Raw genomic sequence first — 17,136 nt, forward strand, 5'->3', positions numbered from 1 at the left:
TAATAAAACAGGAAAAATACATATTTACAAGGAAGATGTAAGCAAAATCTTAATAGGTCAATGTAACCCTTCTTATTAAATTACATATTACTGTGTTTTGGTAGTCACAAATTTGGGGAGAGGACAAATATTTCAAAATTTATTAAAAATACAATATGAGAAATAACTGCACAATTACTAGAAATGTGTATCAAATTGCAAACTGCTAAACTTGCTAACTAGCACATTATTAGGAAAGGTGATTGCAAAGATTCATAAAATAACCCTTATACTCACTTCTGCTGTAGGTGAAGCTGGATCACGAATGATTCGCCCGAACATAGACGGATATATGTAGATCGGGAGGCGCATTCCCTTCACAAACAAACGTAATCCACTGCATCTTCAGCGGCTCAGATGTCGGGAGTAAATGATGACCACTATGTTCATTATTAAATCCAGCAACACAACACCTCAGTCGCTCAATCGGTGATATTCTTGTCTAACTTACATCCCTGCTCCGGCATCGAAACAATGGAGGTTGGACTGTTACAACTGATCTTAGGTAAGAGATCGTTTAGGGGTTAAAATGTTAAATTAACCCCTAACAGTCAAAACTCTATATAAAATGCTATTTTTATGTACATTTTGATTTATATGTATTGTAAAAAAAAAAAAAAAACCTGGCAGCTGAGGTTGCTAGAAATTCACCATTAAAAAATGTGACAATCACCAGGATTATGGATTATACAAAAAACATTAACATAATTAATATATTACTGCTAGCAAAAATAAATATATAAAAATAAATATACCTGAAAAACAGCAGTATTTTTTTTAATAGCATTACATATATTGCTATGTTAAGCCATTTTCAATTTTCACTATATCACTATAAATCCTTACAAATTAAATACTTACAAATCCACCATTTGTAAATTTTATGGGTTTGGCTTCTGGTGTTATCTGCATCCAGCTATTTTTAGCTGTACAAAACAGCTCGTTTTGCTGCTTGACATTGCAAATTGGCGTGTCTTACCGTATTATTTTAATGTATTGTTTCAGTTATGAACACACTGTTTGTAATAGTTTTACTGTTTACTGCACATTGTTATTTCTTGTTATTTCCCTATACACTGTAAAAAATAAAAAACACAATTTGTTGAGTCAGCTTAAAATAATTTGTTACCCTGCTGCCTTAAAATTTTAAGTTGAGTCAACTAAAATAAGTTTAGTCAACTTGAAATGTTAAGTTGTACTAAGTAACAACTTAGATATTTGTGTTTGCTAAACTTAACAGATGAGTAAGTAACCCAGCTGCCTTAAAATTTGAAGTTGATTCAACTCAAATATCTAAGTTGTCACTTAGTATAATTTAACATTTCAAGTTGAATACACTTTTTTTGAGTTGACTGAACTTAAAATTTTAAGGCAGCCAGGTAACAAATTATTTTAAATTGACTCAACAAATTGTTTTTTACAGTGTAGCAGATAATGAACCAAAAGTCTAGCCCATAGGCTTACTTCCACGTTAAAGAATAAGGTGGATATGGAACTTACATTTAACCAATTAACATGTTTTTACTGTATTTTTTGTAACATTAAACATTTTTACAGTGATTTACAGTCACTGTTGCCTTAAAAAGAAATTTCCAGTGTGACCTGTCAATTGACTGATGTCAAGGTGATGTCATACTAAACAAAGTATTTGCCAGGGAGTAGTTAAAAAAAGTTTTTATCTTAAATCATAAATATTGATTATTTCTCTGTACATGATGTCATGATCACCCAAGAAGTCACCCTGTTTTAATGAGAGTCAACCTACTCTATTACAGTAACGAGGAAAAATCGATATAATAATTAGCTATTTAATTTTGGAGTGAAAAATGAATGTATTTGTAAGATTCCTCTGATTCATTCTGACACATAAAATATGTCACATGTTGTCACATTCGTAAAGCAGAAGATATGTTTCCTAAACCCCTGTGAATCAGCAGTGCATTTAGTCAATAATATTCATTTATATGTACAAGGACAATTCAAAAATACATAGGCAATAAAATAGTATTAAATAAAAGCTAAATTTCAACTATAGCCATTAATACGAAGCAGCATGTAGAAATTAAAAGACAAATGGATTTTAATATTCTTTTGATTGCATCATCTGAGCACACCATTTCTAATCATGCAAATGGAGTGAATGTAGAACGAACAGTTTGATTGCCAAATTCCTGTTCGACTTCATCCGCAAACTTCAGCTCACATCTTGCAAGATCTCTGGCAATCTAGCACATCATTTTCCAAACAGCATGTCATGAAGCAACGTGTGCGGGGACGTAACGCTGCAGCAGATTGAGAAGTGTGTGTCTGCATAATAGGAATGTCAAGTGTTCCATTAATTTGATTCCAGAATGAACTTCAAAAAGGCCAGAGCTTCTAAAGGCTGCGATTATGATAGAGTTCTCTCTGCAGGCAAGAACGCAGTGGATGTAAATTCACTTCTCAAAAAATGATGCACTTGTGAAAGCAATAAGGGAAAGTGTTACATGAGTCATCGGAGCGGCCGCACATGCTGTCCTGTGCTGTATGATGTGATGTTTTTCAGGACAATGCAATCAGATTTTCATTCCCCATGTTTATTAGACTGATTAATCTCTCCATAAATTACATTTGTGATTAGCTGTTAATGTTGTATTATGGAATACCCATAAGAGATATGAGAGTGCCTGTAGAGGGTTATGCGGTGCATTCAGCTGTAATTGAACTATCACAACATGCTGCAAGCAATCACATGCAGTGATTTTTTACAAGTGAATCTGCTGCAAGTCAAATTTTAGGCCACAATACAATCCTAACCACTTTAAAGTTCACACATTAAGATTTTAAGATCATGTTTTTCTAAACCTATGGAAGCTTGTTTGCAATACAGGATGAAAAAACGAAAGGTAATTTTTCTCACAGTTACAATTCTGCCTTTTTTCTTATACAATTTGGAAAGAAAAAACTTAGAATTGCAGGTTTATATGTCGCAATTCTGAGAATTTTTCTACAAGTTGTAAGAGAAAAGGCAGAATTGTTTTTCTTTTTTTCTCGCAATTCCAAGTTTCTCAAATATCTCACGTGTTTCAAGTCAAACACACTTAATATGTACACATATTTTCATCACTTTGACCGTTCTCTGTAGACCTCACCTTCTCACGTGCCACAATTGGTTGATTATGCACCATGCCTACATGCTATTGGTCAAACTACTTTTCGATCATTACCTTCAGCAAGTATGAAACCAGGAAAACAAAGCCAAAACCTTTTTCTCATGGAATATAAATTTAGGTTTTTATAAATTTTTTTCAGCCTTTCTTCTGACTATTTGGAGACGAAATTTCTTTCTTGTAATTGACCCTTCGCAAAAACCCACCCTCTTTAGTTACCGTTGTTATGTCTGACAAACAATGCTGCTCTCACACTACACATCATGTTCTCACGCAGTCAAAAATACATATATATTTATGAAATATATTTTTTCACAACTCACAATTCTGTTTTCAATGGAAGCCTATTTCCACCACTGAAAAAAAAAAGGTAATTTTGACTTTTTATTTATTTTTTTTTCTCAGAATTATGTGATACAAACTCACAATAATGACCTTTTTTCTCAGAATTGTGAGATATAAACTTTAAATTCTAAGAAATTAAGTCAGAATCGCATGAGATAAACTCAAAAAATATAAAATTATATTTTTTTGTTTTTGGAATTATTTCTAAGAAGTTTATATCAATTCTGACTTTAAAACACGTAATTGCGAGTTATTAATTTTAGAATTGTGAGATATAAACTTGCAATTCTGAGAACATAGTCTTTTTTTCTCCTCAAAATAAGACTTTATAACTCGCAACTGCAAGTTTAATCTCATAATTCTCAGAAAAAAGACAGAATTGTATGAAAGAAAGTCAAAACTGTAAGATATAAACTCGCAACTGCGAGAAGAAAGTGAGAAGTGCGAGATAAAAATTTCTCACAATTGTAAGTTTAAATCACGCAATTCTGAGAAAAAAAAAAGTCAAAATTGTGACTTTATATCTTGCAGTTCCGACTTTTTCCCGGCAATTGTACGTTTACTCAGAAAAAAAGTCCGAATTGCGAGTTTGTATCATGCAATTCTGAGAAAAAAAAGTCATAATTGTAAGAATTTTTTTTTTTTTTTAACAAGTTTCGAACATAGTCGTTGCCATTAAATGAAAAAGGAAAATGTTTCCAATGTCCAAAAAAAAAAAGTGACCCTAGACCACAAAACCAGTCATAATGGTCAATGTTTTTGGTAGATATATAGATTTATATACCATCTGAAACACTAAAAAAGCTTTTTACTGATGTATGGTTTGTTAGGATAGGACAATATTTGGCTGAGATACAACTATTTGAAAATCTCTAATCTGAGGGTGCAAAAAAATCTAAATATTGAGAAAATCACCTTTAAAGTGGTCCAAGTTCTTAGCAATGCATTAAATTGAGTTTTGATATATTTATGGTAGTAAATGTACAAAATATCTTCATGGAACATGATCTTTACTTAATATCCTAATGATTTTTGTCATAAAAGAAAAATCGATCATTTTGACCCATACAATGTATTTTTCGCCATTGCTACAAATATACCTGTGCTACTTATGACTCAGGGTCACATATGTAATATGTAAAATCTAACACCAAATTTCATTTCATTTTTCACTGACTGCGTAATTAGATAAGGCTTTTTTCGGGTTCGTGTAATTTACGTCAAAGTGAACTTGATGCGACACAGGCTGCAGCACATCTGCATGTTTCAGTGCTTTCTGCAGTGGCCATTTGAGCAGGACTCTGTGAAGCTGCACACTGGACTCAGAACAGGTGGTGTAAACAGGCGGCAGCAGCAGGAAACTGGCTGTCCAGATCAGCTCTCTTTACACTCTCTACAGCCTTCTGATCAGCCACTCTCTCTCCCAGTCATCTGGCAAGAGCTCCAGACACGTGCTCGCTCTGATCAGCAGCACCATACGACGGGGTGCTGTTACATTCGGGGCAAGGACGAAGCTCACACCTTCCTTATAGCACTGGATAACAGTGTGGTTCACACTGGCAAGGTTTACCTCTAAACAATTATTTGTGTGATGCATCAATTATTTGAAAAGACTGAAATCCAGCTGGCTCTGTTCCAAAACCTAGTGAGCTAATGTGAAGTGTGGTTTATGTGTAAGGGTGCACAATGAAAAGAATGACTTGTAAAATTACGTGATGGCAGCACTTTGAGTAATGCACACTGGTGAAACGTTGGTGCATCAATCCCTCTTGCCTTTTTCAGAGATTTATCAGTTTGTAGTAAATGCTGCGACACTAACTTATTTCTGCATCTGTTGTTGTTTTAGCAAGCATTTGGAAACACAAAATGTACCAGCCATCTTCCTAAACTTGAAATGAGAAGCGCTTATTAACTGGATGTTGTCAACAAAAATAATTGTTCTTAAATACAGTGAAATATCACAATAGTAAATTCTTTTTAAATATATTTTAATTTGTACTTAATGATATTTGTCTTAAATATTTTTTTTATTTGATTTTTTACAGTGACTTTTTATTTCTTATTTTTATATTTTTATTTGTACATAATATAATTATTAGATTTCTTTCTTAAATATTTGAGTTTTTTTTCTTTTACAGTGAAATATTACAGCAGCAATTTCTTTTTTAATATTTTTATTTGTACTTAAAATGAAATGATTGTATTTTTCTTAAATCCATTTTCATGTTTTTATTTTATTTGTTTATTTTACATAGAAACATTACAATAGCAATTTTGTTGGACAATATTTTATTTGCACTTAAACTAAAATAAAAATATATAAATATTTTTTTCTCAAATATTAGATTTTTATTTAACAGTAAAATTGTGTAATAGTAATATTTCTTATTTTAATATTTGTATATGTACTTAATAGAATTATTATATTATTTTTCTGAAATATTAGATTTTTTTATTTTACAGTGAAATATTACAGTAGTAATTTTTTATTTCATATTTTATTTGTACTTAAAATTTAATTATTTTTTTCTAAATACATTTTTATTTTATTTTTATTTTACATAGCAATATTACAATAGTAATATTTCTTTTGTTGTTCATTTTTTAATTTGGACTTAAAATAAAACAAAAATTATAAATATTCTATTAAAATATTATTGTAATATTTTTTCTTAAATATTAGATTTTTTTTAGCAGTAAATGTGTTTTAGTGTGTAATAGTAATATTTCTTATTTTAAAATTTTTATTTGTACGTAATATAATTATTATATTATTTTTCTAAAGTATTTGAGTTTTTTTATTTTACAGTGAAATATTACAGTACCAATTTCTTTTTAAATATCTTTATTTGTACTTAAAATTAAATGATTTTATTTGTCTTAAATTTTATGTTTTTTATTTTTGTTTTTATTTTATTTGTTTATTTTACATAGAAACATTACAATAGCAATTGTATATATATATATATTTCTAAAATATTAGATTTTTTTTTACAGTGAAATATTACAGTAGTATTTTTTTATTTAATATTTTATTTGTAGTTAAAATTTAATGATTTTTTTCTAAATACATTTTTATTTTATTTTTATTTTACATAGAAATATTACAATAGTAATATTTCTTCTGTTGTTCGTTTTTTATTTGCACTTAAAATAAATTAAAAAAATATATAAATTAATATTATTTTTCTCAAACATTAGATTTTTTTAAACAGTAAAATAGTGTAATAGTAGTATTTCTTATTTTAAAATTTTTATATGTACTTAATAGAACTATTATATTATTTTTCTTAAATATTCATTTTTTTATTTTACAGTGAAATATTACAGTAGTAATTTTTTATTTAAATTTTGTATTTGTTCTTAAAATTAAATTATATTTTTAAATTATATTTTTTTCAATAATACAATAGTAATATTTAACAAATTCTTTAATATTTATTGTTGTTCAATATTTTATTTGTACTTAAAGTAATAACTGTTATATTATTATTTATTGTATTCCTTTATTATTTTTTTATTTTACAGTAAAATATTGGAATATTAATATATCTTATTTTAATATTCTTATTATAATTTTGTATTTGTACTTAAAATAATTATTATATTATTTTTATTAAATATCTGACTTTATTTTGCATTGAATTATTACAAGTAATTTCTAATTATATTTTTCTGTAGTATTTTTTCTTATTTGGTTTAATATTTTTATTTGCACATTTTATTATTTTTCTTAATTACTTGATTTGTTTATTTTACTGTAAAATACTACAACGTTAGCTAATATTTTTATTTTCTTTAATACTTTTATTTAGTAAGAAAAAATTATCATAATAAAAGTAGCAATACAGTAATAACCATTATAATCACATTGACATATAACTACAAATGACTAATTTTAATTAAATTTAAACTAAGTTCCATTTAAATTAAAATTAATTATTTTTAATCATTTTATTTCCCTCCAAATCATGCAGCCCTACCACTGACTCCACAAAAAAAAAAAATAAATAAATAAAATAAAAATAAAAAGTCACAGAGGTTTGGAACAACATGACAGTGAGTAAATGATTTTTGGGTGCACTATATTTAAAAGTGTAATAGCGAGCAGTCTCTCACCTCGAGTTCTTGAAATTCATCATCATCGTCATCAACATCATAGGAGAGCGTCTGGATCTTGGCGTCTTCCATAGACAGATCCAGCAGTTTGTTGTCAGTGAACAGAATTCCGTCTTTAGTGACGGCGGAGCCGGACGAGGCGGCGTTCATCTCTTCAATGAAGGTGGTCTCGCAGCAGTCGCCCCCCTCTCCCCATGCTCTCAACACGCTCTCGGGGTACAGGAGGAGGTTGGGTCTGTAGTAAGGGTCTATAGCCTGGGGCAGAGCGCTGGGGTTGAGCAACTGTGGGTGTCCTCGACCATCCGGTGTCCCATTTATGTCCTTGGACACCACATGGCCCTGGTACTGTGGGGCAGAATAGACCGACACCAGTCCTTCCTTAGTCTCCACCATTAAGTTGTGGGTATTAATCAAACCATTACGTTTGTAGCATTCATGTCCCGGGTCGGCACTCCCCGCTGATGGGGTCTTCCCGTGAGGCTCTTTCTCCTCTGCCGCTCCGGTTTCTAGTCGTGTTTGGACCCCTTTCTCCATGCTGGTCTGTTGGTGTGGAGGAAGGCTTGCCTCATGAATGGCTCTGAGGAGGCATGAGGTTGAAGTGTCACTCCCCTCTTTCCTGCAAAAATCACATCAGTCTGGTGTGATGGGAGAAATTGTTGTCACATCAACAAACGTCAGAGTGTAATGAAAACAGTGGAAGAAATCTACTGGTGAATGGATTTATATCACAAAATCTGTCAAGAGCTTGTCATACTCATAGTTTACCCTGATTCATTTCATCCGTACCATAAAAAACTAATTCTCATTGCTGTCATGTGTATTAAAAATGTAATTACAGTCTTTTACACTAGGGTTTCCCAAACAGGGTTTGTGAACAAATAATTACATTTATACAAGGGTTCATTCTGGTCCTCGAATCTGATTGGCTGATTAGAGTGTGATTTTAGAGTGACTTCAGTATTTCAACAACAGTTTCACAGTTTATAATCATTTCCGCTTGTGGTACTTCTTACATCGAGTGTCATGGCGGACGTGCAAATCCAGTATCATCTTATAAATATTACTGTTTTCGTGTCACGGAATGTAGTTTTAAAAGGTTTTCGAGTTTGTAGTTCGAATATGCAGTTTGTTAAATAACGTCTATTTGAAAATGTGTCAACGGCTGTGTCCGAAAGCTCTAAAACGCTGCCTTCGAAGGCAGCATTCCAAGGCAGGAAGGCATCAAGGCACGTCCGAATACAAATTCGATTTCACTTCCTGTCTCTGGAAGTACCTTCTTCTGATCAAATTTTGAAGGCAGCATAGATGTATCCTTCGCTGCCTTTGATATCCCACAATTCTATACGTTCCATTCCGTGACGGTTGAGCTAAAAGAATAACGATGGCGTCTGAAAGTTGCGTTTGGTGGTCAGTTTGTGTGTAAATGTATATTTCTGACTAACTTTTTGCACTTTTGATGTTATTTCTAGTGAGAAATCACAGTATCTAAATATTTGTTTAGTTATCATCAAAACTCGTTCCATTTTGTTCTAGATCATTAAACCGTTACGCTGCCTCAGAAGCCTGTCCGAAATCAGTTTCATAAGGTGCCTTCATGCAAAAATGCTGCCTGCAAAGTCATTGACTGATAAGGCAGCGAGGCAGCAAGTCAGCTGTCTAGGCTTTCAGATGCAATGAATGTTTTCGGACGTGAGAGCTCCAGAATGTCAGCAGCCGTTCTGCACTCATGAACCTGCACGAGAGCACCTCACCTCGGCCAGATCTTCTGGAATTTACCGCTGGCTCTGATGTGTCTGTATTGTCGTGGTTACACATGAGATATAATTTGTTATGGGTAAATATAACAGGTAGTCTTTGGTCTCATTGATCTATCATTTGTTCCAGAGAAGATAGTTTCGGCAAAACCTTGTGTTTATGTAAATTCAATGCTGTATATTAGAGTGCTGCCTTTGTACTTTTGACTGATTGCCTAGCAACTTTTATGATGGCTGTTGTTGTTGTTGTTTATTAAATATTACTATTCAATAAATAATATTTTATAGAAATAATAGTGTTTAGCATTGAGAAACGGTGTGTTCATGATGTTAGTTACATTGTTCCGCCATTAGATGGCGACAAGAAACTGTTTTAATGAGTCAGCAGTAAAGACTTTTACTTTGAAAAATTAAAGGAGAAGTCCAGTCCCAGAACAACAATTTACAGATAATTTACTCACCCACTTGTCATCCAAGATGTTCATGTCTTTCTGTCTTCAGTCGTGAAGAAATTATGGTTTTTGAGGAAAACATGAGGATGTTTTTGAGGATTTTTCTCCATATAATGGACTTCATTGGTTCCCCCGATTTTGAACTTCCAAAATACAGTTTAAATGCAGCTTCAAAGGGCTCTAAATGATCCCAGCCGAGGAAGAAGGGTCTTATCTAGCGAAACGATTGCAAAAATTTGTGTACTTTTTTAAGTCTCGTTCAGCAAAATGAACGAATCTTTTTTCGAGTCATTTGTTCATTTTAACAAAATATAATTAAAATGTTACGTGTTTCTTCCCTAACACATCTACTGCTTACACAAATGTTGATCACACTACAAACAAGACAAAACTGTAATGCTGTAAGAAACAGAAAAGATTAATTCATTGTTTACCTGGGGCTTTAGTCTATGATTTGCTCACCTCACCTCTTATCTGACAAGTTTTTGGGTTTGAGTCGTTCGTTCATCACGTGACAGCCCCATTAGATGAACAAACGACTCAGAAAAACCCGAAGACTCAACAGGTGAACTAATTCCAGTACAGAACCTAATAGGATGTTGTGCATGCACGACTGAACGAGTCACTCCCCGAGACGACTCGTTCTTCCCAAGTTACATTAAAGATCCAAATGAACGAATCATTCAAAATTCATACATCATTCAAAATGAACGAATCATTCAAGAAAGCGCATCCCAGAGCCTGTGCTACACGAGATTTTGTGCTTAAAAAGTACACCATTTTTTATTTTTCGAAAAAAATGGCGGATCGTTTCGCTAGATAAGACCCTTCTTCCTCGGCTGGGATCATTTAGAGCCTTTTAAAGCTGCATTTAAACTACATTTTGGAAGTTCAAAATCGGGAGCACAATTGAAGTCCATTATATGAAGAAAAATCCTGAAATGTTTTCCTCAAAAACCATAATTTCTTCACGACTGAAGACAGAAAGATATGAACATCTTGGATGACAAGGGGGTGAGTACATTATTTGTAAATTGTTGTTCTGGAAGTGGACTTTTCCTTTAACGCTAAAAACGGAAGTTATTTTTACAACAGCTTGACGCCGCAAACAAATGCACTGAGCTGCAAAATCACCCTTAACAGATGAAAGGATGTTAACATTACGACAAAGATAGTGCTTTCCTCAGCAGATATTTAAACTAATGTTTATTGTGAAATGAAACTGGTATGAAGAATGAATGCTGTATCTGATGCAGGTAATCACACTCGCCCAGTCCATCTCTCTCTCTCATAATACTCTACATACTACACTGAATTTTGCTGCAGTAATACAATAAGTTTTCAGTAAAGCGACTCAACATTCCTTTGTTACTAGTCCTAAAGTGACATTTTCAAATGAGTAATGGAAGCTTGGGCTCAGCTGTTAAACTGTCAACTTTAGATTTGAATCCGTGGTGGAAGGAAGTAGTTTGCACAAAAGAGGGTTTTTAAAGACACTCTGTTGTTATTTTGTTTATGTAATTACACACTGTGCTGTCGAACTGTTGTAAAAATGCAAAATCACATGAGTAGATGTGAGATATGGCTGTATATCAACACACTGTGATTACCTACGGCATAGGTGACTACCTATGGCCGAATCACAGCCGTGCCGATATACAGCCATATAGTGTGATAGTGCTTATCCAATTATGTAAAATTAAAATAAATAACAATAGCAAATTAAAGGCTGTGGTTTAATTAGCTGTAAACAGTAAACAGTAAAATATAAATTAACTGCATTTATTCAAGTAAAAATTTTATCTAATATTACTAAATCAACCTAAATACATTCATTTATACTACCAAAACTACTTTATACAGAAATATTTAAAATGTAAATACATTTAAAATATATTTATAAATATAAAAATATTTATAAGCATTTCAGCAGTATTCTGCAAAATTAAAATATATTTAAAATATAGAAGAAGAAAATACCAGTGTGAAATTAATGTGAACAATATTACTCAGGTTTGAACTTTTAAGTCCATCTATTGAGAATAACCATCGACAACTGTAGGAATTACAGGGAGAAAAAACTTTACATGCATGACAGTAACAAAAACGGTGGGTTAAAATGTGCCTAGCTGTTATAAAAAAACATAATGGGAACACATTTTTAAAGATCATGCTTTATTTTTCTGAGATTCAGATTAATAGAAGAAACTGTAATTAATCTGAATTTAATAGGGTATATGTCGAAAGTCACATAACCAAACTCGGAAAACAGGTCTCATCGCTTCCGTTTGTCAGAGAACGTGTTAACAGCCGTATTAAATAATGGCGATATCTATAGACTTTTAAGGTAATCAGTTAAACCAGCTACCTTTTTTTATTGTTGATGTTTTATTCAATTTTTACATCTAAATGCTAATGAAAAGAAGAAATATTAAAAAAAGAAAAACGTTTAGATATCAGTCCTTATATGTGATTGACTTATGGTTATGATCTTTTATTTGTATCTACTTTGAAGGCATCTTGAGTAAAACTGCTTCATATGTAACAAAGCATATGCAAAACGTTTGAACCGGAAGTGATGAGGACATGTGCATAATCCCTATTAAATTGAATTTCATTTTTTTACATTCAGTTTTTTCAGGTGAAGTCAGATTTAATTTGAGTCATTTCTAAATAAAGAGGACAACCATGATGTCGTACGCTGTAGTCTTAAATAACAACTTCATTTGTTTTTTCCTCCAAACTCTCAAAAGACCCTTGAATTCTTGTTTTCCAACTATGCAACTGTTAGTTGCTCTTATTTAATCTTATTTAATGCATGTCTAGGCCATTGATCTCAGACTCTGCACCACCGCATTATCCAAAACCCCACGGCCAGGTTGCAGAATACACAAACTTTCTTTTCTGCTAAGTTCAGCAGTGTGCCGAACAGACACTGTGCCCGATGCTGGGGGCACCTAATGGGTGCGCAGCATCCTATAATCTGATTTAGAGTCTACTGCCATGAGTGCAGAAAATCCATCACAGCATCAGCAGTGTCCTGTAAGCAATTAGATGCTTCAGTGCAGGAACTCTACTGTACGTGATCTCGGCACACCGGCCACATGGAAAGACAGATTCATCCAAATTTATCCACAGCTTCAACAAATCAAATGTCAGAGTATGAGTGAATCAGATATCACAATTTCAACCAGTCCTTTAGGGGAAAGGCATCTGTGAACAGGATTAGATACCCTAAAGACTGCTGGAGGCGCTCCAAGGAAACATATATCAGTTTAACAGGGCCGGTGTGAAAACATCAATACCACATTAAAGACTCCATGAATATAACATTACACACTAGCATTAGACCAATTTATCAGCCAGACCATTTAATCAGATGGTATTTAGCTGTTTTCTGATTATCGGCACTTGGACAGTTAACATGAGTGTTTGTCTCCACATTTGCCAGTTGCAAATTCTATTCATATCTTTGTCAGTGGATCATAAACAATTTATGTTACTGTTTTTGAGTAGCCTAAATGTCATGTAAATGTTTATTTTACGTTCATTTGCTGTTACTTCATTGTATTGTGTATATTATATTATATCAGCCTCCTGCTTTATAGACATCGTTACTGGCCATAGACAAAAACGGTTTACAAAAACTATATCAGATGCATAATTCAGATTCAGCTAGGCTACACAAAATAGTCACGATTGACAATTTTATAACAATTTGTGTTACAATTGATTCCTGGATTTCGAGGTGTTTGGTGGCAAACATGTTCTTTCAATCTTTAAAAAAAAAAATAATAATAAAATAAAATTGAAAGAAAAAAAAGCCAGAAACTGAATCAATTATATAATCGATTCCAAAACCAGGGGCAAGTTCAAGCTCAAAACGGTGCACAACGTTTTGCTACGGTTTCCGGGTTGAACGACATGTTTCCTGGAAATGGTGTGCAACGGGGTTTGAGATACGTTTTCTTTTGTTTGGTGGATTTCATAAACATTTCTATACTCCTCTGATTATGTAATGGCAAATATTACAATAGCACAACAACAGTGATCAGCAATAATGATAAGCTTAATAAGGACTCTCACAATAAAAATTAATAAGGTCATATAGATTATACCACAGACTCGGAGGTAAAGAGTGGATAATCCTTCACCTGAAATGTTTGTCTTTTCATCCTGAAATGCAGGGCAAATGTTGGATCACAATAATTAGGAACCACAGTTTCCACAAACCCCTTCACTTGATTGGGATGTTCTCTTTTTTCTGGACGGTAAGGGCAGTGACTGTAACATTGGGCGTATTTTGCATTATTAAACACGTATTTATACTGATTACATCAGGCGCTGAAAATTCTTCAAAAAGAACACGAAGAATTGCATTCTCAGCTGCCATAGCCAACTCTTGCATCATCAGCAACAGGGTTGTTCAACGCACCACCGGTTCCGTCTGAAAAATGTTTTGCAGCGTTTTTGTCGAGGCTGAACGCAAGGCAGGCATCAGAGTTGAACTGTTCCACCCCTATTATGAACACACTGGTTTGTAGCACAGTTTTACCATTTACTGCACATTGTTATTCTTCTCATTATTTCCTTATAGCAGTTAATGAACCGGACATCTCACCTATAAGCTTACTTCCACGTTAAGGAAAAAGTTGAATAGCAAAGAATAAATGTATGAACTACTTGGCCAAATTTCATCTGAAATGTAAGTTACAGTTCACTGTATTAGTTAATTATTCAGGGAACCTATATAAAAACTTTCAGAAATTACTTTTCCATCAACGGGAAATATGTTTTAGATTTGTGAGAGCAATTTCTATAATCACCTTATTATTATAAAAAATTACACATTTGGTCTTTAATGTCAAATACTTAAATTTACCCAATTACTTGAATCAGTCAATGACCACAGACTGTTTCAAATTGTTTCTAAATTATACATATAGGTAATAATATGACATTTATTATTGTAGAGTGTAGACTATTGCTCTTTATATTGTAAAAAAATATTAATATTGATACAGAAAACAATATAAAACCTTTGTGTTTGTTTGTTTGTTTGTTTTTTCAATTTTGGCTTCATAGACAAAGATGTCCGGTCCATGACCTTAGCTAAGTTTAGTATAGATATGAAGTGTACCACAAGTTATGCAAAAACTCCTGCACTGTGTTGTTTATGAGCTCCGCGTTTTCAGCGCTGACTAATCTAACCGCCTCTGATTGGTCAATGCATTCCTAAATTCAGCAGAAATGCGTTTGATTGGTAATATGGCCCAACGCTGCACAAAGCAGCACGTAAAAGCAATGTGATGCAGCGTGAGTGAATCTAAATGTAATAATGTAAAAGCTACGTCTATTGTAAGTTATTACGAATCTGTATTTGGCGTCCCGTGAATGTCTTCCTTTTTGTTTTTGTTTTTTGTTTTTGTTTTTTAAACATCTTTGGAGCTTCTGTTTTTTGATGCCTGTTTTTCTGTAATAATGGTGTTTACATGTTCTTCAATAATAATAAAAAAAAAAGAATCTAAATGTAATTCCGCGAATTGTCACTTTTCATTCATTTTCATTTTAATTATGCAGGGGCATTTTGCCCCTTTGTCTTGAATTTATTTGTGTTCATTTTGATTTCATTTTTACCACAAGCCCTCCTTAATTTCCAACCCTGCTGTTGTTGTACAGAATAACAGCACATGACAATAGGCCGTGATTATTCAGTACACCAGTATTATTAATAATAATGGCATTAAAAGCACCCCCACTCGTTCAAACCGAGCTTTTCTGTAATGATAAATTTGATTTATTAAATGATTCACAACGTTTTTTCAATATCACAGTTTGGTTGGATACTCTTTTTTCTCTCTCAAACAGTTAATTAAAGCTCATTTCAAAATCAACATATATCATGTTCTTAAACCAAAACATAAATCCTACAAAAAGGTTTTGAAGATTCAAAGCAAACAAAAACACCTCTGCGTCCTAGAGCTGTTCATGTAGTTAAATCTCCAAGGCACAAAACCTTGAAAATATGTCATAGACCACATCAATGCAAGATTAATTATTTAATGAGTATGATCCTGCACTATTACAGTCATCAATCAACCTGCGCATCAAGTGAGCTCTGCTTATGGTCATATGCATAAAATGCACCAGTGCAAGGATGAGATCAAGGGTGAACTGAGACAAACAGACCACGAGAAAGATTTCTGTTGCCAGGCTTCAGAAAGGCTGTGATGCACTGATGTCATCTTGGTGCAATCATTCATTTGCTGTACAAGTTCGTGATCAGACTGGTAACTTACCTTCCAAGGTGAGCTGGTGTAGCAGTCAGTAAACGTTCACCTGAACAACGAATAATTGCATTGACTGGACCGGAGAAACGTTCGAGTCATATATCCGTTTAACAATTTTATTTTTGGAGCACAATAATAAATAAAGTCCAAAGTGTCCAGTTTTTGTCCCCGTTTCGAGAAGTCATCTATCAAGAGTGGGGGTAAAAAAAATCACCAGCAAAAACCTTTCATGCGGACACGATGTCGATTATACTGCATTTTGCCAGCCGTTTTAATACGACTGCGGTAAGACGGTAGTTATAAAGCGAAAAGACGCGTCGAGACTGTTGATGTCCAAGCACTATAATGCACTTGCTTTCTCCTCATCTCCGGTCTTTATATGGATGTGCTCGAGTTCCCCTGGGTCCTAAAGATCGCACAGGACAGGACCGTTTGTTTTCATGATTTATGTATTTATTTATTGCTTGTACTTTATTCAAATTCGTACTAGGTAACAACACGACAACAGCGCAATGCTGTTAGCCGATTACGGGTGTCAGCTAAAGAGTGTTGTTAAACACGATCAGCAGGGGAGTGACTAGATACAGAAAGGTCTTATTGCCTATATAAATGGGATACCATATAATAAATATTCAAATGAACCTCTATAAACTTTTTTATTAGCAGTATTACTGTGGGTGTTGCACAGTGATATGGTAAATAGAAGGAGTTTCCCGCCATATCTGTTATTACAGTATCTTAGAATGTTAGGATGAAACGCGTTTTGACCAATTAGAATCCAGGACTAGAACTCTGTTTTATAAATTAAATAAATTCCATTACACACTGAGATCAAATTACAAAAACACGTGCATAGACAAACAAATAATACAATCTTATAGAGATATAGGTGAAGATGTGAAAATGTCAAAATTAATATACAAACGTATAAAAAAAGATTTATATTCTCATCCAGTTATTGTTTTTTTTATCCAGCTGTGTGGCAAAA

General features: G+C 33.1%; 1 protein-coding gene across 1 annotated transcript in view; it reads right to left on the reverse strand.

Annotated features, from left to right (window-relative positions):
* The window catches only part of LOC127174873 (synapse differentiation-inducing gene protein 1), a 33,960-nt gene extending 17,439 nt beyond the window's left edge, over window positions 1-16,521 (reverse strand). The window contains exons 1-2 of the mRNA XM_051125503.1: window positions 16,158-16,521; window positions 7,653-8,268 (exon numbers count right to left, since the gene is read on the reverse strand). Of these exons, the coding sequence (XP_050981460.1) occupies window positions 7,653-8,186 (534 nt within the window). The 5' untranslated portion in view covers window positions 8,187-8,268; window positions 16,158-16,521. The remainder of the gene's footprint in view (window positions 1-7,652; window positions 8,269-16,157) is intronic.
* Window positions 16,522-17,136: the final 615 nt, after the last annotated feature.

This window comes from Labeo rohita, chromosome 13 (assembly GCF_022985175.1).
Source record: "Labeo rohita strain BAU-BD-2019 chromosome 13, IGBB_LRoh.1.0, whole genome shotgun sequence".
Classification (NCBI taxonomy): domain Eukaryota; kingdom Metazoa; phylum Chordata; class Actinopteri; order Cypriniformes; family Cyprinidae; genus Labeo; species Labeo rohita.